Source organism: Anoplophora glabripennis, unplaced genomic scaffold (assembly GCF_000390285.2).
Source record: "Anoplophora glabripennis isolate ALB-LARVAE unplaced genomic scaffold, Agla_2.0 scaffold24, whole genome shotgun sequence".
Classification (NCBI taxonomy): Eukaryota; Metazoa; Arthropoda; class Insecta; order Coleoptera; family Cerambycidae; genus Anoplophora; species Anoplophora glabripennis.
Window position 1 is genome coordinate 177178 of NW_019416404.1, and position 26669 is coordinate 203846.

Here is a 26669-nt window from a genome sequence, read left to right on the forward strand (position 1 = left end):
CAGTTTCATACGCGTCCCTAAAAAGTTTTCTGCTAAACGTAAAAAATTATAATGTGTATAAATGTGTGTATATGTAGAAAATGTCTATTATATGGCTATTTGACCAACAACATATTTTAATTATTTATGTCGTCAAACAATTTTATTATATTGTTGGTAAATTTCGTTTCGTTCCTTTTCACAAGTTCTCCAAAATGTCATGTTGTGATAATATTAGTAAACAAAATATTCCTCTTATTTCTCCCTTTCACAATAATTGTAATATGAATGATTAATAGAAGGTGCCTATAATAAATTAAAATTACCTGAATCACACCAAATTCCGCATTGCTGCACTGCACTGCTAGGCCATTTGTTGACAACGGAATTGATACCTAGGTGCCCCAGTGCGGCTGTGTTTGTGTCGCGTTTGCCCGCGCCCTCATTCTTCAACTGGGCGACTAGACCTGTATATGGGTATGGCTAAATAAAAATGGAAACAAGTTTTTCAAATATTTCGATGCCGAGTTGCGGCGTCAGCGACCGAACCTGGTACATACTGCCAACTTCTTGGTTCTTCAATTGAGACCATTGCAAGCATTGTAAGGCACAGTCTTAATTTCCTTTAGAATAATTCAATAAGTTTTAATGGTCTCAAATGTTGTAAATAATAATTATGGCAGCTATATTCGCACATAGGATTAACTAAATAAGTGAGATTAACGTTTTATCAATGTTTGTTTTAAAATTAGTGCAATTAAAATCGTTAAACTTTCAACATTTAACGTTGTACCCACCAAAATTACGTTGACATTATTTAAACCGTCGTGTTTTCGTTGTAATTCATTCATGTTGTACTTCGTTAATGTCGTCATCGCTCGGACTATTGTTTAAAAACGACTGCTAAATCCTCTTGCATGTTTGGAATGTTTGCAATAAATGTTTTGTAGGTATGTCAAAATTACACGTATTTAACGCTTCAGTAAACTTGAAAACAACACGCGTATTTTGTCTAATAGCTCCCTATTTTCGTTACTCAAGTTTGACGGCCATGCGACTAAAATCGATAGCGCTGTAAAAGTGCAATTCGACCTTCAAAGTCGGCACGTTAAATGTTCCCATCCAACGTCGAAGTCCCGACGTTGTGCCGCTAATGCATGCAACCCGACAACAGAACCACTCTTTGTGCTGTGCTATGTGTAATGTACACCGTGGTTTTATGACGTTCTATTTTTACTAGTTTTGCTTTATGGGCCTCCTCAGCTGTGCGCCCTCCCGACCTGCCTCAAATCTAGAAGGCTGCGCGTAGGTGGGACGGCCCCCGCCGTCGCGGTGCGGCGCACGCGCTCCGCGCTCGTCGCGTGACGACGACGTCGGGACGCCTTCGCCGGCGAGTATTGATTATCTTCGCTTTCGCTGTGTACAGGGCGATCGGAATCTGCCGGCCCCGCCTGGCCTGGCGGCCAAGGACCTCGGTTTCGCTGCGTTCGATAGGACGTGGTTTTCACTCGACGTCTGTGGGTTTTCGCAATATTCAGTTGCCTTCGAGTGAACTGCGTAAGAGAATAAAGAAAAAATATAATTTTTAGTCCATAATTTGAAAAATACTTGAATAAAAAAGTGTAAGACTTTTAAAATTGTTTTCTAGACTTTAATTCAATTTCATCTAGACTCTAGATGAAACTAAAATAAGAGCAGCGGTCGTCAACTGACGCGCGACGGACCGCGGTCCAGGTCCGGACCGCGGAAGGTAAAATACTAGACCGCCAAAAATTTTTTTAGTATAAATTACTAAAATAGATTATTTAAAAAATATTTTTTTACATTTGAGTGCCACCCTTATCATTTTTTCTAGTGCTTTACAATTGTGTGACTGATTTGAGTTCTTAATGGTTAGTAAGTACATTAAATTTGAGTCCAGATTAAAATAAAAAAATAGTAAGAAATATGAATTTTTTTTCTGGACCTCGTTAAAAATTTTCAAAAGTATCCGGACCCCACCTAAAATTACTTGCCGACCCCTGTTCTAGAGACTTTTAATACAGTTAAAGATATTCAACCGAAAAGATTAGTGAGTAAACTATACGAAATATATATGTATATCCACGGTCTATCCTAATAATTAATAAACCAAGATTTAATCATTTGCTAAAAGCCCCTACCTAGGAATACATGATTTTATTTTTTACAATTACAATTTAATAAAAAAACACATTTCTTGAGAAAATTGCTTATAAAGCAAACTGTGCTTATTTTTTCGAAGTATTTTGTAACAAAGATGGAGAAAAAACATTGTGTCAGTTGTCGAAAAGTCGGACTACAGTCAACTTTTCAGGTACCTACCCATAGTGTGATAAAAACCCAAAGATGTTATTAAAATATTTACACTATCGCCTTCGAATATTTTATCGTGCACCAGAAAAACATATTTTAGACGTCAGTGTCAATGTACAGGGTATTTTACAATAAACTGTACAAATTATGTAGATATTTGTAATTCAAATACAGTCCAAGAAATAAGCCAATAAAGTTCTGTTATCAGAACTACTGTAATAATTTACCATGACAGGCGCGTGCTTAGAAATTTTTCGCGTTATTTTCAGAATATTAAAATATATAAAATAATTATACACCACAATACTCTTCGACTGGGAATTAAATACCTTCTTTTATTTTTCACCTCAAAAATTACACTGAAAATGTACAGGACGATACTTACGAATAAACACGCCTTCGCAACTGCACACGAATGCGGTTAATTTTAAGAAAGAGTCGCAGGGTCTTCTTGGAATTCTATCTCAACAAGTATTGTAAGGGTTGTACATACATAACGTTTAATTATAAAAAAAAGTTTTAATGTTGTAGTTGATTTAATGTATGTAATAAGTTATATTTTTTGGATTCTTTGTAAGCATTTGCCCAATAATATCCAATTTTGAATATGAAAGTTTAGTTTAGATAAATATTATATACAGGGTGTAACTTTAAGTGTGGGTCATATCTATACATACAGAGTCTTCCTTTGACCTTTAGAAACACGTAGCAATAGTTTATTTTTTCAAATTCCGTCGTAAAAACTTCATTTTTGTTTTAACCTTTTTGTACCACGCCGCTGGAGAAGCTAGTGTAACCTCAAATAACGACGCGCTTTAGTGACAGCGCATGCGCAATTCCACACCATTCGCCGCGAGTTACTTGTTGAGTGGGTGTTCGCCACACAAACAGTACTTGACAAGTAACTTTGTAAAAAACTCAAAGAATAATCAATAATGATAAATGAAATATGAACACAAAAATAAATAGTCTTCCAGCGATGAAAAACATCAAATTCATTGTTAGATGTACTGTCTCCAAATGCGGAAGAACAACTGACGCCCTTTGCGTCACTATCTCCCTTCACATGCATTGTAAGTTGCCTACAATTCATGTTTTTGTAATACATGATTACAGTGGCGGCATACACAAGTATACGTTTTTTATGTGGTTTACTGTTTAACTTTAAGAAAATTGCTATTCATGCTTTATTTGTCTTATTCTTGTCTTATTCATTTTAACAATCGTAAACTAGAAAAATTTAAAACTATTAGTATTAAAGCAACTTTTTGAATATCAATAACATATTTAGAAAATACTTCTTTAGACATTGGCAATTAACACTACTCTTATAAGACTAGAATGAGGGAGTTTCCTTCTACTGCTAAGAAAATGGAAATGTTCTTTTCTAAAAATATGTTTTTTTAAATATTTTTGGTATAGGAATTGGTTAAATCGGTAATTTTTGTTCTTATTTTAATTAAATGTAGTACTATAATAACGACTGAACAGCTGAAATATATGTTTTTCTTTTTAATTAAATATTTATTTGAACAAATTACATTTTTATTTAAATTACTATGGTTTTTCCGCGTGTTGTGCTGTGGTCTATGCAACTGATCGTCGCAAGTTATAGACTTGTATTGCACTTCCTTAATTCTAGTTAGAAATCGTTAACCTGCCCTTGTTGTTCTCGGGCTAGGTTTAGTGTTCTCGGCCAAACTTTTGCAGAGGCTCCACTGAAAATGCAGAATGTGAAGAACGGCGAAATGTTTGGAAGCACTGGATGTGATCAGTTTGTTACAGAGGTCGCAATGGGACTATAATTTTTTAAGGAGTGGTTTCGTCAGTAGCGGCGTTGAACTAAAATCAAGTTTAGAGAGGGCCAGAAGTTCTGATACCTCGTCCGTTCTGTATAACCTGAGAACAACAAGAGCTAAGACTAACATATTTTATTCAAAAGTTCTTTTTCATATAATGAATATCACAATCTAGTAGGTACACGAAACAAACTCGACAAACACCGCTACAAGAACCGCTTTCAGACCGACGGAGTTCACATTTTGGCTCTCCCTGTACGTCCACTAAATCAAGACGTCCTTGAACGAAAGTGAAATGTGCGAAAGATAAATGCGTACCTCCCAAAAATTCCAGATATGTTTTCGTTGTTCGCCAACTGTTGTGCACAATTCGATAATAAAGTTCGTAGCCCTTTGTTGTATACCTGGTGTTTGCAGCGGCAGTTATTTTTTATTCGCTAAGCCAATTGTCTGATGATAACTAATGCCAATTAGTTTTCGTTTTCGTGGCAAGATAAACATGATAAAACTCCTGCGTCACTCCGCGAGGTCGACGAACTTTTTATTTTTATTTCGCATACACGCGTCCCGTCAAAAATCGCATGGATATTTCCTCGGCTTGCTCGTGATTTGTGGACGATTGTAACAAAAAGCAATAATTAAATATCAGTGATATCGACACCTTTAGTGCCAGTCATTGCATTGGTTCGCACGGAAGATTTTTCTTGGAAGAAAGTGGCTGATGTAAAAAGGTACACTTCTGTGGTGTTTGGGAGTACAGTGTTCTATTCTTATATTATGTACTTGTTATCTGACATTGGCCACCTATTACGAAGATTAATTGAAGTTAATTTTGCCAGTTTACTTCCGTTTACGTGTAGGTATTTTTTATTAACTTGTGATAATAATTTTTGAACATAAATTTATTAACAACAGATGTTAACTCTGTGTATATTTTATATATCTACCTAGGACATTTTTTTAATTTCAATAAGTAATTAGATAGTAATTTTTTGTTTTCGACTTTCTATTTGGAAATAAAATGATTTCACTTTCTATTTATTCTGATAAACTTGTCTGATACTTTGTTTACAATTTAGGAAAGTTGTCTTTTGCATTAGTGATAAGTACGTTGTTTGTGATTGATTACAATTAAAATTACTTTGTTCAGTAGTTGTTTAAATTGATCTTGTAGATAAAAATTAAAATCACTATCAGAAAAGAGTCCAGAGTGCAGTATTTCAAGGAATGTCTACTTGTTCTCGTAACTATCAACAGAATTATGGAGTTTTGAGTTATAATTATTATATGTTATATTAGATGCGAATTTTTACGAAAATTTGAATATGAATTCTTATAAAATGTTAAATTAAAATAAATCCATATGCATACGATTACAAATTCATACGAATTTCTGGTACATCCAATACAACGGTTTGTTTTTATTAGTTCAATCGTGTCAAAGATAATAGATTTGATTTATTGCGCATGAATTACGGTCATCGTAGGACCAAAAATATAGACAACATCACAATGGGAAACAAATTAGATCAATTTTAATTTACTTATACTTTAGCGGCACAGTAAAAAGTTTGTTGTAAGTATAAAGAATTCGTATCAAATGGGGTAGTTTCCTTCAACTTTTCTTTAAACAAATGTACCTACAGTTTCGAAATATGTTGTTAAATCGGTATTTTTTTCGTTTATTAATTTAAAGTTTTATGTACGTCCATGACGTCATTAAGTGTAAAATTAGGAAAATTATTAAATGTCTGTTTGTTGGCGATTTTTACATCTTTTTAGGTAGGATTCTGTAAATATAAAAATTTCTGTCTCTTGGAAGAAAATTGATAGATTTTAATACAGAAGTATAGAAGTATAATAACAGCAAAAAATTTTTTGTTATTTTAGAAAATAAAATGTTTAATAATACTTTTACCTGATTATCCAGGTAATTTTAATTTAGAAGAAAATTGTATTATTTTAATTAACCTAAATTAGTAATATTTAGATTAAATATGGCAATTCTTAAACATATGCTGATATTGATTTATATTGATTAAATCTAAATTTCCATTTCGAAATAGTCGGTATAAAAAAATCGAAAAATTTCCTTTATTATTATTTTATTTTTTTTAACTGTGGTGTTTTATTTATTTTATAAATGACATTAATAATTCTTTCCAAAAATAAACTTCTTAATAATTTTATTTTTGAAAATAACATTTATATAGTAGATATACATTTTGCAAAGTATGACAAAAAATTTGAAGGAATAAAACATTTACATTATCTTTAACCGTTGATTTTGTTTCGATATGGAAGTCTAAATTCAATCAAAATAAATTATAGTAGAATGTATCTGGTTTTTTAAAAAATCAATTGCCTAGATTCTAGATTGCCCTTATTCGATATTCAAATATTTAATCAGATTTTTTTTACTAAATCACAAATGAAAAGTGGGAAAAACATAGAAATGATGGTCACTGAAAAGCGGTAATTAATATAGAACTACATCGTCCCAACCTGGAAAATATTTCAAATCTACTGGGAATATTTGGAAATATCGAGGATTTTTTTTTGTCAAAATTAAGCATACACTGAAAAATCATTTTAGGCATTATTTTTAAGTTGTAATAAATTATTTTTTTATAACAAACCCTAACTATAAACCTGTGTGTCATTATAGTGATGTAAAAGTAGTGGTAATGATGTACGTATATTGCCACTGCAATAGATTAAAATATCCTAAAAATTACTACATTTGGGTCAGGACTTGGATTTTTTTTAATGACGTCACAACTCAATCATTTTCTTTTTGATAAAAGAAAAATATGTTCCCCATATTTTTTAGCTTACCTTCAATTTCAGATGCAGTTAATAATTAGGAAATTGCTCCGTTCGGACTAATTTAAGGTTTCATATAAATTAACCAACGTAACCAACGCCTAAAGCCTAGAAATGACCAGTTCTAATTATAAGTAGCTATTTGTGTGACCTATGGCATTATTAATTTTTTAAATTTAAAACTTGTTATGTTCGGGTTTATCTCTCTTCCTTTTCCGGAATTTGTAGGCCCGCTCCATAAAAATCGTCTGCTGCCTCAACCTCGGCCAGCCTAACCCTTCGTTTCGTCTGGGAGCAGGGTCATCCAGTAATAATTTATTCGGCAAGGAGCAAACTTCGGGAGAATGGTATTCAAGGGAACACCGAAAGTTTGTCTCCCCTTCTTATATTAGTCGCAAACTTGGTCCCACAATTCCTCGAGTTATACTTGTTTTCACTTCCAACGCAGTTAAGTTTATTTTACTAAATTATTTATTTACCTTGGGCAAAAGTTTGGGGATAACGACGAAACAAGTTTGGTTAACTTGTTCCGAGTGTTTAAGCAGTTAATGGAGCTCGTTTATCCGTAGTCACATTACTTTTATAAACAATACAGGAGGATTGCTGTTCTATTTTTAGCACCTAAATGTTGTTATGGAATTATAAAAAATATGATTTACATTTTAAAATTATGTATTTTTTTTGTATTGCTATTTAAGAACCAATAAATATGTTAATTCATCTTTCAAGCTGGTCTGATAGAAATTCCAATAATTTTGTTAAATGTCGAGAATTTCATACAAATTAGTATTAAATAACCTAAACGTTAACGACAACTGGAAGAGTTTTGTAAGAACTGTTTATTTACATTTTTTTTATGCATTCGTTATAGTAACAATATTATATATATATTATTAACATTTTAGAATTTTGCAAAGAATTTCATGAATGATCCGACGTTGAATTTAAAATTATTTGCGAAACGATTAGTAGTGCTTGTAAAAAGTGTAGCGTGTTTAACCAAACAAATCTTGTTATAACTGTTTTACATTGACAATTTATTGATCAATTAATTCATGAAGTCGCTTCATCAAGAAATTGGACAAGTGTAATGCACCAAATTTGCTGTCAAATAACTTCATGAATTTATTCATCAAGTTCTTGACACATTAGAGCATGTTCTAATTTTCGTCAATTTCTTCGTGAAGTTCGGAATTACCAACCCAACAGATTTCCAGCCTCAGATCAGTAATGAGGTTATGTTATTGGAATAAATATAAATAATTGTGTGGCGTCGTACTAGTTTTGCATTGTTTTTACTGATTTGTTACTTACAAAAACTAATATTAATACATGATTGTATCAAAACGGTACCGCTGTTGTATCAATACAATTATGAGTGGAAAGGTGACACTTTTGAAATTTATTTGCTTCTTTGATTCATTGGTAGAACTGATTCATACGTCAAAAAACTTGACAAAGTCTGTAGCAGTGTAAAACCACACTGTTTACCAATAAATTTATGAATTAATTCATGAAGAACTTCGTCAATTTATTGATGAATAAATTGTCAATGTAAAACAGCTATTACTGTTAAATTAATAAGTGTATCTTTAATTTAAATTAGATTGTTGTATAGTACGATAATTTATTGTGTTCATTTGTATCAGTTTCAAATTTGGCGTTGCTTTTTTGAGTACAAATTGCAGATTTGCTGTACTCAACACAGGGATTTTAAGGGAAAGCTGTAACTACACCCATCTAGCGGTGGTCTGGGTAAACTTGAAGTAAAAATAGAATAATTATTGTTCTCTTCATAGTATTAATAGGAAAATTTATTTCTTTTCTTCATAAACTCATAGTGTATGTACCTAATATCGCGTATTAAGTTATTTATTTAAAAACCCGAACACTTTCCGACCCGCACGTGATTGTTTGACTCCAAAGGTTCCCTCGTTCCACATAAATTGTTTAAAATAATCGATCGGCCCACTAACCCAGTTGCGGCGGAATTATTGCGATATTGTTGAAACATTGCATAAGCCACTCGCTACTGTTATTACACGCCATTTAACAACAAATTTTAATAAAAACAATCCACTGCGGGAATTCGACACGTAGATTTGCATTGTTTTGAAATCTCTAACATTGAAACGCGAGTAAAAACGCGCAGCGTTGCTGTTTTTGCGCGAAATACCCCGAATGTTGTTACAACTGTGGCCGCTTGTGACACTGATAATAGATTTAGTAATTGCGTGGTGGATTACCGTTCAGGTACGTAGTAAAAAATGTGCCGATATACCGACGCATAGAATTCATAGTGCACATTTGTTTTTGTTAAAAAATTTTCCATTAAATGGTCTAAAGATAGAAAGAAGGCAGTGCGTTTCATTTTATAATTGTTTAATGTATAAATATTATAAATATGTAATACTTAAATAATATAATTTTATGATAAATTGCGAATAAATTATTGTCATTATCACTGTCTAGTTATATCAATAACTCTATTTCTTTATTTCTATTTTTTTGGCAATATTAAGCTTCCTTTTACTCAAAAGGTTTAGGTTAGCAATCGTTGGCTATACCAGAATTGCTATTCATAATTAAAAGAAATTAAAATTAATTAATAATAAGAAATCTAGCTTCTGTTTAAAATTAAGACAGACGTAGGTATATTAAGGCGTTATGGGTACTATCTACCTTGTGTTAAGAAATAATTAGGCCTCTTAGGCGATGTTAGATGCTAGTTGACGCACGAGAAGTACCTATTATAGAGTTCGTAAACCAATTTTCCCCGTGCGATCTTGTCACGTACGTGCTAACCCGAACCGTAACTCGTACTTGAACCTACACTGTGTGAATGCTCCTTTAAGGACGAGTGACAAATTCTATTTTAAACTCTACAGTCATACCGTATAGTTCGTGTATGAATAATCCCTCTTGTATCTAGGTAAATAAACTGTCTGTGAACTCTTTTTCGTAACAAAATAAATATGTTCGAAACAAAAATCGTTTTTACTTACCTAACGCGTATTGTTTTGTTGCAGGCTTGGCCCGTGTGATCTGCAGGACCCGGTGTGGGCCAAGATGAGCGCCCTGGCCGGAGTCAACAAGAAGAGGAAAAAGTCGGAGACCAAACCTCAGGCGCAGATGTAAGTACGCGCGAGAACGGCGGGCGGCTCAAAGCCGGCTTCTTCCTCCCTAAACCCTTGCCTTACGAATGCCTTTATATTCCGTGCTGTACTCGGCTAGAATTCAAGTAGGCTTTTGAGGATGCTGAAAGACGGAGCTTTGTGGAATATACCGCGACATGCACTTTGCTTGAGGGGGCCCATTGTAACTGGTGGACGAAAAAAATTAGCGAAATGCTCTATTTTATATGTTTTACAATTAGCCCAGTTCCAAAAAGCTTTTTTCAATCTAAATTTTTTATATAGGAAGGAATGTTTTAGATATGTTGTTCGATATCTTAAAAAATAAAATACCGCTGAAAAGGTATGTTTGATATAGAAAATTCGTAATTTCTTTTCATTTGTGTGGGAAGCGGTTCAGGAATAGAATAAGTCAAAGTCTATATATTATATATATGTACTATTAGGAAGCAAGTAATTCATCAAGTTACCTTAGTGAAATTTTGCTTAATTAGAAATTTATAGCCACCAAAAAATTGTTTCCTTATTTTTTTTTAAGATAACCATAATTTTTTAAATATATTTTAATGATATTTGTTATGGGTGAGGTTTTAGAATAACCGGATATGAATGTGAGCTTATTTTTTACCTAAAAATCTCTGTAGTCTTTTGGTTTTGTTATTTTTAATTTTGTTGATAGAAATATTGAGAAAATGCAGATAGTTTGTGAAGCATTTATTTGCTAGAAAAAAAGTTTGTGTATTTGTTGCATGTCGCTTAAAAGCACCATTATGGAGAAAAAATTATATCAATTTTTTACTGCAGTCACCAGACTGGGGGTATTTCAGTCTAATTAAACTTCAGTTGTATTTAAATTTGCAATTAAATTCAATGTTTCTTTACGATTCAACCAACCTTATCCCTATTCATAAGTCATAAGCCTGTATCTTCACAACACTATATGACATCAACATGTTGCTTGAATGTTGCTTGGATGTTGCGACTGTATATATTTTTTATAGTCAAAAAAATTTCGGCAAGTTCAACGATGTAGTTTCTTCCACAACATATGACCCTAGATATGACAATTTCATGTATTAAAAACTCTAGGCAACAATGAGCTCACATATCATCTGAATGTTGCATTGATGCAACGTCATATAGAAATGTTCTAACTTTGCGGTACTACTTTCAAAAACCTATATATCAGACATTGACGTTTTAATAAGTTGGATCAAATCATAAAAAAATATAGTTGTAAAAACAAATGTCTAATTGAATTAATTTATCCGCAAATACTCCGGTACTACGGTAAGTTAATAAAGCGGTTTATTTTCACCCAAATATGGATCCTTGAACCATGGGTCATTCGTTTTCGAACACCCTTCATAAAACTTTAAACTATTTCCATACCCAAGCAATGTAACACAAATATAACATGTAACCTGCTGCGAACCTTGCTTTTGAACCGATGAATGTCGTTCAAACGCAAAATTTGACATTAAATGTTAAGCTGCTATCACACGAGGCGTGATTCGGCGAACAAACTGCCCATAAATCAATTTGACGAAACTTGGAGTTGATGCTAGTTGTGGTCGGGTCAAAGCAGAACGATGATTTATGGGTGATTCACTCGCCGAATCTCGCATCGTGGGAAAGCGCCTTTATATTCGCGTTAAGGCAACGACGCAAGCTTCAGCGAGCAAACCGCTCCTAAATCAATTTGTCATGTGGCAAGACGAGGCTTGGAGTTCACTCTAATTGAGCTGAACAGTGACAGTTTGACTTATGGGCACTCGCACTCGCCGAATCTCGAGCCATGGGAAGACGCCATTACTTCACTCGTGTCTGAACTCTGTTATGTATATTACAAACATAAAGTACCAATAAAATAACGTCAATAAATAGCACAATTCCTTTTGTTTGTTTATCTTGTTACGAATTTCACAAAATAATATTAATGTGGGGGAATGCTGACACACAAGTTTCCGTGTTCAGAACTTATTTTGGCAACTCGTAAGTTATTAAGTTGCTAACTGGTCAGTGCCAACTACGACTTATAGTAGTATCTAGTCATTTAAAAGCGCCGTTTCCACGAGAATGTTTTTCTACAAAGACAAAACATTAAACCATTTAATATTTGGACTGTTTAGGGTGTAAGTTTATGTTGAGATTTGGCTACGGAGAACGACGAAAAAAGCGACAAAAATCATCTATCTTCTCTACAAAACAATTGACACTTTATTTGGGATTTGGGAGAGGATTATATTCGTTTTCCTTATTTTTGATACAATATGTGACAAATTAATTGTAGAAGTTTTCTTTGAAATTACATATAACCATTATTTTCAATAACCTCGTTAAATATCAGATTGTTACCTTTTGGCAATATTACATACTAATAATACCTAAGTTTAACATTCTACTTTCCAATAAAGTATCATTGTTATTTGTAACCATAACAGTTATGCTTTTTTCGCCAATGGTACACTATAAAAAGTGTAAATCTGTTTTACACTGAATTTAATTGCAATGAATCCGCAGTATGAATATCTGTTGTGTTTAATCTGCTAAGTTGGAGTTATTTGTCTTCGTACAGCAGCCAGTAACTTCCTTCCAATTCACAAACTCTCAAAATGACCTTATCCGACCGACACGATCATTAAAAATCACTCTAAATATTTTTTACCTCTTTTTTTGTTGCGTAAATTAAAAAAAACTAAAAAACTTAGAAAATGATAGAAAATTGGACACCATCTCTGTCTACTTTAAGAAAATTGTATTTACGAATTTGAAGAAAAAATTTCAAAATATGCACAGTAAGCTTCCTTCGAAAAATGGCGAGGGAGCTCCATATATGAAAATCATCTACCATTTTAGGTATCTGCGTTGGTTTGAGAAATAAACGTATGATATCATTATCGGTAGTTGCTTTGCGTATAACGTCATGAGGTAGATGTAAATAAAGTTCATTAATCAAAGTGGTATAGAGTCGAGCGTTTGGTTACATTGACAGCAGGTGTGGGTGGAACAGTGCCAATAACTTGCAAGTCGTCATTTTTAGAATTAGTTTGATGACATAATGCAAATCCGAGACAAAAGGCGTGCTTGCATCCGAGGTTGATAACTGATACGTCGTGTAAGGACAGTTTGAAGATCTCTTTATCTTTAGATTATGAGTAATAAAATGTTTTCTCGGTTCTATCTTTACTATTGTTCTGTTGCAATACGATTTCTCTGAAAGTGACGTTTTTTGATAAGTCTTGGTAAAGACATCAGGAATTTTTAAGGTACTGTTAGGTAAAAAATAAAATATCAGTAATAACCAACACAACGACACATGATTAAACAACAATTAACATTTTCTGACTAAAGTTATATGTCTCTGTCAGCTAAAACCTTCTAACATGGGTGTTTTATTAAGCCTATTTTACCACAGTACTAATTACAGTTACATTCAACAATTTTAACATCTGTTTTTGATTGATAGGTGTCTGTTACCATAGTTGCATCAGTCTGATATAAGTTGTATCAATTGGTTTGCTGTTATTGATTTTGTTTTAAAAGCTGTAGCCTTGAAGGTGAGCTATATAAATTGGAACATGTAAAACAGTACCACAAAAAAATAGTGAATTTAGAATAATTCTTGACCAATTTATTACGTTACCTTTGATAAATATAAAACAGTTTTAAGATAGGAAACATCAGATGATGTAGGTAGCAGGTGGAGATATAGGAACATTTTTGTGCCACCCGATACTTCTGACGAGCTCTATTGTCACAGCGGGAAGAATTTGCTGATGCGAGGGATCTCTAGCTTTCCTTCCATCTTCCATTCGAGATCCTCGCGTGTAGGCTGCAGACTTGAGTCTTTCGAGGAGATATATCGCTGTGACAGTTCATTCCTAGAATCGCGGCAATCTTAGGAAGTGCTTAACTGCACAATGCCTCGCCGAATGCCTCTTTTAAAAGAGCGATTATGCCTCGCGGTCTGATATCTGCTGCTCTTATAATACTTAAGCTATCCATCAGATGTCTCTTTCTCCGTTTAGGCCAGATTAAGTTTTCTACTGTCATTCAGATCGTAAGTTCCGCAGAGCGTTTTGTTTTATTACACTTGCTTTTCCTCTAAATGTTACAAAAAGGGTAAAACTTGTTCGTAAATACACAGAAAAAATATATTGAATCTAGAATACTTTTATGTATATACAGAGTGTTACAAAAAAAATAGGTCAAGCTATTAACCACTGATTCTTTGGATAAAAAATAATTATACTGCTCTCCTAAGAGAAATTGTGTATCAATATCACGTAAACTGAATTAGTCCAGTTACTCAGGGTTTTTACCTCCGACTTGTTTATAACTGAACCGATTGACGTGAAATTTTGACTGAATGTGGGGAATGCATCGAGGAACAACACTTATATAGTGCCGAAGTGTGCTTTTGCCCTGGGGGTGTTTCCCACCCCTTCTTGAGGGTGGAAATTTTTACGCCCAAAATAATCACAGGAATCGATAGAGGAGTCAATTTTAAGTAACAAATGTTATATAAAGTTTCTTGGATAATCCAATACTTTCCGAGTAATTCGTCATTGAAAATGTTGATTTTTTACTGAAAAAGTGCTTGTTTTCGGACAGTTTTTGCAAATAACTCTGAAACCATTGGATTTAACGAAAATGTTGTAATGAACAAAAAGAAAGGTAATAAAAAAACAAATCTAATGGTATTATATTGTTTTTCTCTAATTGCAATATAAACCGAGTTATGGATTTTTAAACATTATTATATGTTAGCTAAAAAATAAATTGGAACCAGTCAACGTTAAATAATGCTAAAAGCATAAATATTAGGAAAAAAACTATTTGAACCTTTTTTAAAGTACTTTAAAAAACCTTTAAAATGAGCTGTTTTAAAGGCTTTAGAACCAAAATTAACGGAAATATGATCTAATATGAAATAACATCTCGTTTAAAAAAAAAATAAATAATAAACAAATTAGTGCCTTTGGCGACAGAATAAAAATTAAATGCAATTCATTTACTGATTTCTTCATTTATGTTCTGGGTCTTTGGCTCACTTACAAAGCATGATTTCGGAAAAAAACTTAATTTTTGAAAATGTAAATTTTTCAAATTTTTGAAAAAAATTCGATTTTTACGCTGTAACTTAAAAATTAAAGGGTGTACGAAAAAAATACAAGAGTAAAAAAATTTAACTTTATTTTTGCTGAAAATTTTGCAGTTTTATTATTCCTCTAAAATTAATATTAATCGAGATATCGCCATTTTAAGTTATTATATGAATGGGAGAACCACCCTTTTCGAGCCCTTTAAACCCTTCAAACTTAAAAATGAAGGGCTTAAAAAAATCAACTCAACAGTTCACGTAGCCCTTACAATTCCCTGCAAAATGAGCCTTTGTGCGATTAAAAATCTTAAAAAGTAAGAAAGTTATCGTCAAAAAAATAAAAACGTGTATAGGTGATAATTTTAGGAAAAAATATATAAATATATAAATAAATGTAAGGGGTAATTTTTAAGGTTTGAAAGTTTGCAATCAATTCAAAATTATTTTATAAGAAGGGAATAAATGTTTATTTATTACGAATGCACATTTAAAATGTTTCTACTCTTTCAATAATATTTTTTCATTTTATTTTCGGAAGAAGGGGTATTTTTCAAGGGTCGAAAAGTTGCAATCGATAAAAAAGATTTTTTAATCAAGAAATCAATTTTAATTTGATAAAAATGCATGATTAAAACGTTTCAAGCTGAAAAAAAAATGTTTATATTATTTTCATCCAAAGGGGTGGATTTTAAAGGTTTTTCCGGGTTGAAAATTTGGGATACATTAAATTTCATGTTAGATAGCACATGAAATTACTCATACTGCATAAATAAAAAAGATTTGATTACATACAATGCTTAAATTTGTATTTTTTCTTTTTTTTCCAATAAGGGGTGGTTTTCACCCCTTAATAACAAAAAGCACACCTAGCGCATACATAAGTTTTGACGTGGGGGGTAAGATTAGCCTAATTCTAAATTTTGAGAAAAATCGATGCAGTTATAAAAAATTCGGAGGTATTACTATATTTTCAGCTACCGTAACTGAGCTAAATCCTTAGACAAAATTTTGTAGCAGTGGAATCTAAAAGATAACATCCTTAATCCATAGACGTACGTAGAAACCTCTATTTGTCTATTTTATTGCTAACAATTATACAAAAAAAATGGATCGGCTTAAGGTAAAAATATGTGCAAAATTTCAACTTAATCTTACAAATGTGTTTTTTATTTTAATTGTTATTTTGACACCGTGTATCTTGGGGGGAAAACACCTAAATGGAAACAGCATAAGCCATATCATAGGCATAGCATAATCTTGAACTTAAACTATCTATAAGAAGTACATTTCAATTAGGTTATATTATGCTCATCCGAATTGTAATCCAATAATGGCCGGCACTGTATACGCAAATAAATTTATTACCGATTTTTTTCCTAAGTAAATCCCGTCTTTTTTGAGGAAATTCTTGCCAGTTTGTTAATTTTATACCCACCCTGTATAAACAAAAGATAATAAAGTGAAAACGTTATCGTAGTACATTAATTTTAGTACTATCAGATATATGTATGTATATATCCTACGACGTCACAGCTTTAATTGTGGGAATTTTCCGAATAAAAATTAATAGGTCAGTAAATCTGTTAGCATAGATTTATATGGCAAACAATATGTTAGTGGAATATTAATCTTTTGCAACTATTGGTAGGCTTTTATATATATCAAAAATAAAATGACTTATGGTCACTTAAAATGAAAAGAGTATGATGGCTTAGTTTTTTTAAATAAATATTTTCCCAATATAGTATTATTATGAGTCAAAAGTTGATTTCTATAGTATGTCAGTGGTGCTAATATTACAGCGACCGCTTTGTTTTCGGGTTGCATAATAGTTATATTTTATTTAGATGTGACGTACGCGCCCGAACACAGTAATGCGATAGTAGTTCACAGCGGGTATATCTGTCCCGTCCCGTACCCCACTAGCGAGTTCTGTCGAAATACGCTGAGGTGTGCTTCTTTCTGCCGAGCGGCAGCTTGTGTGCATGCAAAAAAATCACTCAGTTTTGCTCGAGTTGTCGTGTCACCTCGACAACCTTGTAGCCGCCACAAAATGACGGATGTTTTTTGTTCCAGCAACAAATGTAACAATGAGAAGAGGCGCCGTGAGCAAGAGAACATCTACATAGAAGAGTTGGCAGAGTTGATTTCAGCCAACTTCGCGGACATGAGCTCTTTGTCGGTGAAGCCTGACAAGTGCGCAATCCTCCAAGAAACCGTCAACCAGATTCGCAGCATCAAGCAGCAAGAGAGCGCATCCCAATCCACCGATCCCGTCCAGCAGGGCGAGGTGTCGTCGTCGCGCCCCACTATCCTCTCCAACGAACTGTACGGGCCCCTCCTACTGGAAGTCCTGGAGGGCTTTCTGTTCGTGGTCAACGGCGAGGGCAAGGTCGAGCACGTCACCGAGAACGTCTCCACCTACATCAAGTTCACCAGGGAGGACATCCTCGGGAAGAGTATCTATAACTTCATCCACCATGGAGACCACGCCAAATTCCACTCCAACCTGTTGCCTATGATTGAATGGGGCAACGAGCAGCAGCCCACTAACCGGTCGAAATCCATCGACATCCGGCTGCTTGTGAAGCCTCCGGATGAGCTGGAGGAGAGCGTCGAGGAGAAGCAGCAGAGAGTCAGCTGCTACGAGTTGATGCACATCTCCAGTACCCAGCTGAGGGATCAAGTGTCAGTGTCCGAGGAAGACGGCAGTGATAATGGACCCTGTTTGTTGTGCATCGCTAGTCGGATATCTCACAGGGAAAAGACTTCTTGTAGCATCGAACAGTTCACCACTAAGCTCGACACCACCGGCAAGATAATTTGCGTGGACACTTCCGGGGTGTCGGAGACTATCGCGCAGTACATTAAGAAGGACCTCAAAAACCGTGTGCTCAGGGACTTGGTTTCGCAACAGGACGTGCAAAAAATCAACGCCCATCTTAGGGAAACTGTCAGTGCCGGCCAGTCCACTAGTGCTATATACCGCTTGCAAATCGGGACCGACAAATTCATTCAGGTCCAGACGAAGTCGAAACTGTTTAAGTCGATTCCTCACGCCAGTAACGACACCGACTTCATCATGGCTACGCATTCTATTATCGGGTGAGTACTGCCTGATAAAACGCCCTCTCAGCTTATCTGTCTTTATTTAGCCTATTATTGTTGCCTTATCTCTACTCAGTTTTTATTTGGAGACTATCACAGGAATCGTAAATCACTTATTTTAAAATGTTTAGAAGTAGTTTTCGAATCGCGCTGCGTGCAGTGAATCCTATCCACCGGACCGACGCCCGTAAATTTGTTTGTTACTTATTTGACCACGACAAGCTGCCATACTATTTGGCGAAATCTTTGGAAACGATCGGCCTTGCTCGAGGAGTAGTGGGACGTGGCCCTGTGAATTTTGTGATAACGGGCTTTTGGTTACAGGTTTGCCACTCCATTCACTACTTACTGCTATAACGTCGTCGCAAAGAACTGTAACTTCCATACGCTTACAAACCAGCAATCTATACAATTGCACTACTTAATAATCTCCTTTTTAAATCCACACAGTTTTTTTCTAGTGAGAAAATGTATAGATAACGCCGCATTTCGTTTCATTCAATATTTAACGACCTCTCATATCGTTTGTGTTATGTAAAAACCCGTAATAATATAGACATTTGTCAGATTTTACGTGTAACGCTGAACGAAGTTCGTTTTTATAACTGTTTTTAACTTTTAAATGGCCTATTTCCCTTTCATTAACACAAACTTTCGCATCCTCAAATACGTTTTATTGTAGTAAAGTCTAGCCAGGAGTCAGTTTTACGCTAAGTCCTAGTTAAATCCGGTGCGACAACGTCAACGATCCGTTAAAAATTCAGGATTTAACTCTAACATACCACAAATACAAGGACTGATAGAATGACAAAAAAACATTTTTTTCCTATAAACCTATCGTATTTTGTTTTTGAGATATTCGGTAAATTTTAGCCATATCTTTACGGCATAACGCATTGACATTTTCTATAGATAGTCTTTGAGGATGCTAAATGTATTAGTGTTGTTAATCTTTGATTGAACTGTTCTTAGTGACATTTTGTAAGGTAATTTATTTAAGGTTAGTTGTTTAGTTTCTACTTAATATACATGATGTCTGAAAATTTATTTTGCTTCCTGTGGGTTTGATGGTTGTTCCTGGCGTTTTTCTCAAACAACCACACCGTGAGAAACGTAACCTCAAAAAGTTTTACATAAAATGTCATTGAATAAAGTTTGTAGCTAGTGACCTCTAGCAAATAGTCAAAAGCTAATAATACTGATGTATTTAGCATCCTCAAAAATATACTTGTTCGAAGCTTCAATACCTTACATTGTTTTTTGCCACCCCACGTACTAGAGGTAAAAATCGTTTAATTTTTTTAATGTACTGTCAGCCACTGTATTTATGGTACCATTTCTAGAATAACCTATAAATAAAGATGTTCGAATACAGGACCCTTACGCACAAAGTTAGATCGGTGCTGTTTTCCCCACGTGTAAAGATTCTTTGGAATAAAAAATCAACCTATATATGCATAAATTACATTAATTGGTTACCTGCTATATGTTTATATTATTAATATTACTTTTTTATAATTATGTCACAATTTCCATCAATATAGAACATTCAAATTTTGACGACATCGTTTGACAAATTTTACTTAACTATCAAATATTTTTTGTTTTCATCCTTATAGCTGTTTTACATTGACAATTTATTGGTAAATAGTGTAAATAGTGTGGTTTTACACTGCTACAGACTTTGTCAAGTTTTTTGACATATGAATCAGTTTTACCAATAAATCAAAGAAGCAAATAAATTTCAAAAATGTCACCTTTCCACTCATAATTAATTGTAGTAATACAACAGCGGTACCGTTCGACACATATTATATAAATATTAGTTTTTGTAAATAACAAATCAGTAAAAACAATGCAAAACTAGCACGACGCCACATAATTATTTACATATAACATAACCTCATTACTGATCTGAGGCTGGAAATCTGTTCGGTTGGTATTTCCGAACTTCACGAAGAAATTGGCGAAAATTAGAACATGCTCTAATTCGTCAAGAACTTGATGAATAAATTGATGAAGTTATTTGACAGCTGATTTGATGCATTACACTTGTCCAATTTCTTGATGAAGCGACTTCATCAATTAATTGATCAATAAATTGTCAATGTAAAACAGCTTTTAGAAACATCTACATCCCCGAGATTAGGATTATTCCTGGAGGTGGAAAAACGCTTTTATGCCACATTTCATTATTCTTAGTTATTCGAATTTAAGCAACATTAGTACCCCCTTCAGAAGGTGGTACGGTGTTTTTGAAGATGAAAAAAAAAAACAGTGTAATAAAACGTAATTATCAACTATGTAATTCGACAATTGCAAATATCTGCCTTATCTGCATGGGGATGATCGCATTTGCATTAGATACTTTGTTATTTTTACTATGAATATGAGTATGAATGAATTTTTACCTAACTCTATAATGACAGAATTCTGATAATTTTATTATTGGACATAACACATTCAGATACGGGCCCGATGCTTTTACGTTTCTTTTTTATAGTATTTCACTGAAATAAATATTCAATGATTAAATACTAGATTAGCTCGGAAATCATACAAATTCTGCACATTTGGGGGGTTTGTTATTTTTCCCGAAAATTTAAAGAAAAAGTAGCTTAGACGGCATGACCTCGATTTTCGAGAAAATTTCAATAGCAAAACCGTATCTTGATATCTCGGTTCTTTTAAGAGATACAAAGCGTTTTTCAATGTTGGTCGTTTCCTATAGTGCTCTGTAACTTTTCTGTCTATGAAAATATTAGATCTCTGTAATATGTATAATACATCATTTGAAATTATAAGTTTATTTCAAAAGTCGAAAAATACATAGGAAGTTGCATTTCAAAAATATAAATTTGTGTTATAACTGAAAAACGGGAAGTTATAGAAAAATATCGCGTAGACCACTAGATTCTACATAACAAAAACTACGTAAAAAAAACCTTTTTAAGTATAAAAATCGAATATTTCCTTAAACAAAATTGAAAAACGCCCTATATCTTCGAAGATATTAAGATGTGGTTTTCGCCATTCGACATTTTTCAAAAATCGAATCCGTAACAGTCAGACTTTTTTCGATCTATTTCGGAAATAGGAGAAACCCCCTCAAAAGTTTTGAATTTGGTCCACCCGTACAAAATCGACTGTGAGTAAGGTTAGATACCTATATTTTTATAACTATCTGTTAAATATATGGTGGAAGTGCTAGTTTAACGTCCGGTTTTTGTTTCCAGTGAAAATGAGGCCGTGGGACCCACCGACCCGGGCGGCGGTAACACCAGCGGCGGCGGCGTGGGCGGCCCTCTGATGACGAGCGTCGTGAACGGCACTCGCAACGGCCCGCCCGTGTGTTCCGGAGGCGACAGTTCCACCACCACCTCCAACAACACCCTCCTCAACACCAACACCACCACCTCCTTCACCACAGCTTTTAACCTCGACAACGACTTCAACTTCGACATCTTTCCCACTTCCACCTGGGAGCTGGAACCCACCAGCTGGCAGGACGCGCGGCCCGACTCCCGCCAGAGCGTCACCCCGGTGTCGACGCCCACCCCCCGGCCCCCCAGCAACCCCTCGTACAGCAATGCCCCCACGGTCGTGCATTCTCCCCTGTCCCACTTCGGCACCCAGCCGAGCCCCACCGTGCCGAACCCCTCCACCCCCGCCAACCCCTACGGCAACACCTTTCCGTTCAGCCCGTTGAACGAGCAGAACTACCCCATGGAGGAGCAGAAGGATACCAAAGGTAACGCCTTGGAGGAGGCCGTCGTTTCCAATAGGTTAAGGATTCTGTTGACAAAGCCGCCAAATAACGTGGAGACCGCCAACGAGGCGGATAAGAGTAGAGATAGGATATTGAAGGAGTTGCTGAACCAGCAGGACGAAGATAGTAATAAGATCGACAACAGGAGTAGCCCTAGGGGGCTGATGAGTAGGGGGTCCATGATGCCCGGACCGTCGGAACCGCCCAAGACCTCTACTTCTTCGGGGAACAACAATATGTTACGACAGGTAGGTGATCACGGTTTTTAATGATCAATACCTTGTGGAGATGGCGCGCACATGCAAGAGCTGTTAGTCAAAATGCGCTCTCTTTAAAACAAACATATTTTAAAACGGTGTCTATGTGATATTACTTTAATTTAGGTTAAGTACGTTTATCTGTTATCGTTTTATCGCAATTTCACTAAAACAGTTAAATATTTAATTTTCAGTTAACATTGTTTTTAATATAAAATCATTTTATAGGCGTATTACAAAATTTCTCGGTCTTTTTGTTACAGTCGTCTTTTAAATGTATATACAAAGTGTTACAGACCTGGACAGGATCTTTGAAAAGTAAATAAATCGGAAGTGCAGAACCTCAATTATCAGAAATATTTTTTGCAAATAGAATATATATTTTTTTAATACCTACTGACTTATTACAATAATGTGGTTCTTTATATTTTTGGAACTGCTGACATCATCGATAGCTCGGCCAGCTCTATTTACATTCGCCATACATAAAGATGTGAAGTTAACTGTAGTTTTAATCAGCGACTCCATATGTTCTCACCATGTTCATTAATTTATTATTACTGTATTGATGGGCTATTACAATGTTTATTTGCATTTAATAATTAATATACACGGCACATTATCCTCTCAAAAAATAGAAAAAAAATTTCCACGAGAAAAAACACACGTGTCCGAAATGAAAACTAAAGTAGGACTGTTGAACTAATAAACACAGACCAACAACAAAATTTAACTTTTTTTTGGAAGCAGAAACTTGAATATGTATTTCCGAAGGATTTAGGTGCGCTGAATCCGAATCTGACAGCAGAATTGCTCTATCACGTCAGGTTTTTGAGATATCCTAACCTAAAAGTGCAAAAATCACTGTTTTTCGTCATATTTGAGGTTATGTAGTAATGCCATCTACTCTTTTTCAAAAAACTAATACATTGAATCTAAAAGTACAAGGCTCCCTGCTTCGAACGCCGTTGAGTTTGCTCAAATATCTTTTTTTTTTGTTGAGATATCACATGTTGAAATTTTTAAGTTTCTCAGTTTCTTAATATGCGAAAATCTACTAAGGATCCCTTAGACGTCAAACAGTTGATTGCAGTTCAGAAACTTCATACTCAGAAACCTTCAATACATACGAACTCAAACTCACAAACTCCAAATCCACAAACCCACAAACCCCAAACCCACAATCCCTAAACCCACAAACCCCAATCCCACAAAACCCGAACCTACAAACTCCAAGCTTACAAACCCCAAGCCCACCAACTCCAAACCCACAAACCGTATGGGTATGAAGTTTCTGAATTGCAATCGACTGCTTGATGTCTAAGGGATCCTTAGTAGATTTTCGCATATTAAGAAACTGATAAACTTAGAAATTTCAACATGTGATATCTCAACGAAAAAAAAAAAAAAAGATATTTGAGCAAACTCAACGGATTCGAAAGAGGGAGTCTTGTACTTTGAAATTATATGTATTTTTTTTTTAAATAATAGATGGCATTACTACATAACCTCAAATATGACGAAAAACAGTGTTTTTTGCACTTTTAGGTTAGGATATCTCAAAATCCTGACGTGATAGAGCAATTCTGCGGCCAGATTCGGATCCAGCGCACCAAAATCCTTCGGGAATGCATATTATCTGCTTTTTGACCCTTGTTGACCTGTGTAATCAGCCTTTTTACTACAAAAAGCGTACGACACTCTATTTGCGTCAATGCCTCTTTTTATGTAATACGTGGGTCGGTGAAGATTTCAGGGGTTCTCAATAAGTTTTTTTAAAACATTTTACGGTTTTAGCGTTATTGAATCGGTGCTATTGTTATTGCATTTTATTTACCATTAAATCGCCAAGCTTATAAACATGCTGTAGATGATATTTGCTTCAAACGGTGTGGCATATGTAAACGTTTAACATTAAAAAGAGAGGGAGGCTTTATCAATTTTCATATTCTACTGGAAAATTTTGGCGGCACGGCTTTTCTCTGAGGAATAATATACAGGGCGTCCAGAAATAAGTGTCAAAATTTTAATCATGCATTTACCTCATCACAGCACAAGGCAGCACCTTTTGTCTAATAACAGTTTTCAAAAAAAATCTAGTTTTGAAAGTAAATACATACATAAGTTTTTATGTAACTTTTGCGCGCAAGCTATAGAATTAACATAAAGAAGCACATACAAATAGGAATTAGTGCTAGTACTTTATCATTTCATAAAAACCTGGAATTTCTTTAATTCACAGGCAACTCGTTAGCATTATACAATATAATAGATACAAGACGCCGCACTTAAAGTGCATTGTCGGGAAAATTTATTAGGCAAAAGTTGTTAATATGTGGTTAAAGTTTTGGCACTTATTCTGGAATAACCTATAGACTAAAAAATTGATTTCATTAATATAAAATTGGCCTCAAACACCATTGGAGTTGCACAAAACGAGAACCTCAAAATGTTACTGCTTCAAATTATTTTTCCTAGTAAAATATTGATAAACGTACAAGAATAATTCAATTTAAGTTTCCTTTATCACTCGCATTTTTTTATAAATACTTTAAATGAAATCCCTTTCTGGGTATTATTACGTTTCATCGTTTTCTGGGAAACCCGTATGATTTATGTCGTTGCAAATACTTAATGATTTAAGGATTACTTCTGGGAAGGGTACGCCTTAATTATTCTCTAATCTAAATCTAATGTATTTTATAATAACACTAATATCAATTTCTCGTCGAGGAACGTCCACAACAACCGCATTTAAAGATGTTTGCCATTATGTACCCTTCCTACGTTATTAATCGCCGTATTTGCATTTTTATCATTTAGCGCGTAACTATCTCCTTCATATAAAGTAACTATCTGCTACCGAACGCCTTAAGTGTAACTAACTGCTTAAAATTAATCGTGCGGAACTAAAATCGTACTCACGTACAAGCTCCACATTTAATATGCAATAAATAACTTATTGATGTTACGATAACATTTGAACTTAGCTAACTCGATTGCGGCAATACTGTCTCCGTAATGATTTGTGAAACGTAATGCGTGATCCGGTCCGTTAATTCATTATTTGAAAATTGAACTTGAGGATTTAATCTAGAGGCATTTATTTATCTGCTTCGTAAAAAATCTATGATAATGTATATTTATTAAGAACGTTAAATTAATTATAGTGTGCCGGTCATTTATGAATTTATAATGCGGAGACAGTGTTACCAGTCGTATCTAATAATTTACCCTAAAAGGGACAGGAGAAAGTGCTAGATCGGCTAAAAGATTACCTTAGAGTCGAAAGTGACAAGGAATATAAATAATTAACAACGAATATAATATATAAATATTCATCAGACAAAAAGTTGCCTTTATAATAGAAGCCTTACACCACAAATATTATATGTACAAGGTACAATAAATTTTAAAACACAAAATCTTTAATATTATTTGCCTGTGTTTCAGTTTATACCAATATCAAAAGAAAGTATGTGCACAAATTCTGAATCATTTTGTATATACAAAAAATTACAATCGTAACAGTAGTTCTACTGGACAGACTTGTCTTTGAGGTTACTTTTTAGTTTATGTCAAAGAGCATTTACGCCTTCATTAGATGAAAATAGGCAATTTGAAGAAAATTATCTTTTTAGAACTGCATATACTTTTAGTCTATAATTAACAACAATCAACAGTGAACAAAAAAATAATTTCTTTGATGGTACGAATTAATTATAAATGTTTAAAATTGTGTAAGAATTTAAATTTTCTCATATGATGACAAGAACGCATTGTGACGTCATTTAGTGCGATGGAGAACACAACCCACTTCTCGGCCGTCTGCCGCGTTCCGAAATTGTGGGATTTTGCCGATTCATGGGAATTTTAGACCTTATGTGGGAATGAGGAATTTTTTCCACTTCCGTGGGAATCCTTACTTTTTTGTAAAATATGTAATAAATTAAAGGCATATGGAGAAATTCAATTAAATAAAGTTAAAAAAATAAGTTAGATAAGTTAAAAAATGTGTCATCGATTTACCAACATGTGTTCCAATATGTTAGTTGACCCAACCCAATCTGGTAACCTGCTGTCAATATTCTTATTACCTATTATACCTACAAATCACTATGACAGATATCTATCTATCTCTAATCTAATTTTCTGAATTTGAATTCTGACATGATTTCGGATTTGTAAATAATAGTATGTAATAAAAGTGCAATATTTGAAGTTCCATGCAGACTAAAAATTTGAATTGTTATATGTTCAATTTAATTTCTGAACGCGAAGCATAGTAAAAAAGATGTATTCGTTACTAAATAAGTCTTTTTCGTATTTTGTCTTTGAAATTGTTCGTGGCATTTA

The 26669-nt window shown here is 34.2% G+C and overlaps 1 protein-coding gene across 6 annotated transcripts in view; it reads left to right on the top strand.

Annotated features, from left to right (window-relative positions):
* Positions 1-26669, top strand: part of LOC108910883 (nuclear receptor coactivator 1) — a 91598-nt gene that overhangs the window by 39131 nt on the left and 25798 nt on the right. For all 6 annotated transcript variants that reach the window (XM_018715629.2, XM_018715643.2, XM_018715648.2 and 3 more), the window contains exons 2-4: positions 9968-10072; positions 17256-18284; positions 21524-22304. In XM_018715629.2, the coding sequence (XP_018571145.1) occupies positions 9968-10072; positions 17256-18284; positions 21524-22304 (1915 nt within the window). The remainder of the gene's footprint in view (positions 1-9967; positions 10073-17255; positions 18285-21523; positions 22305-26669) is intronic.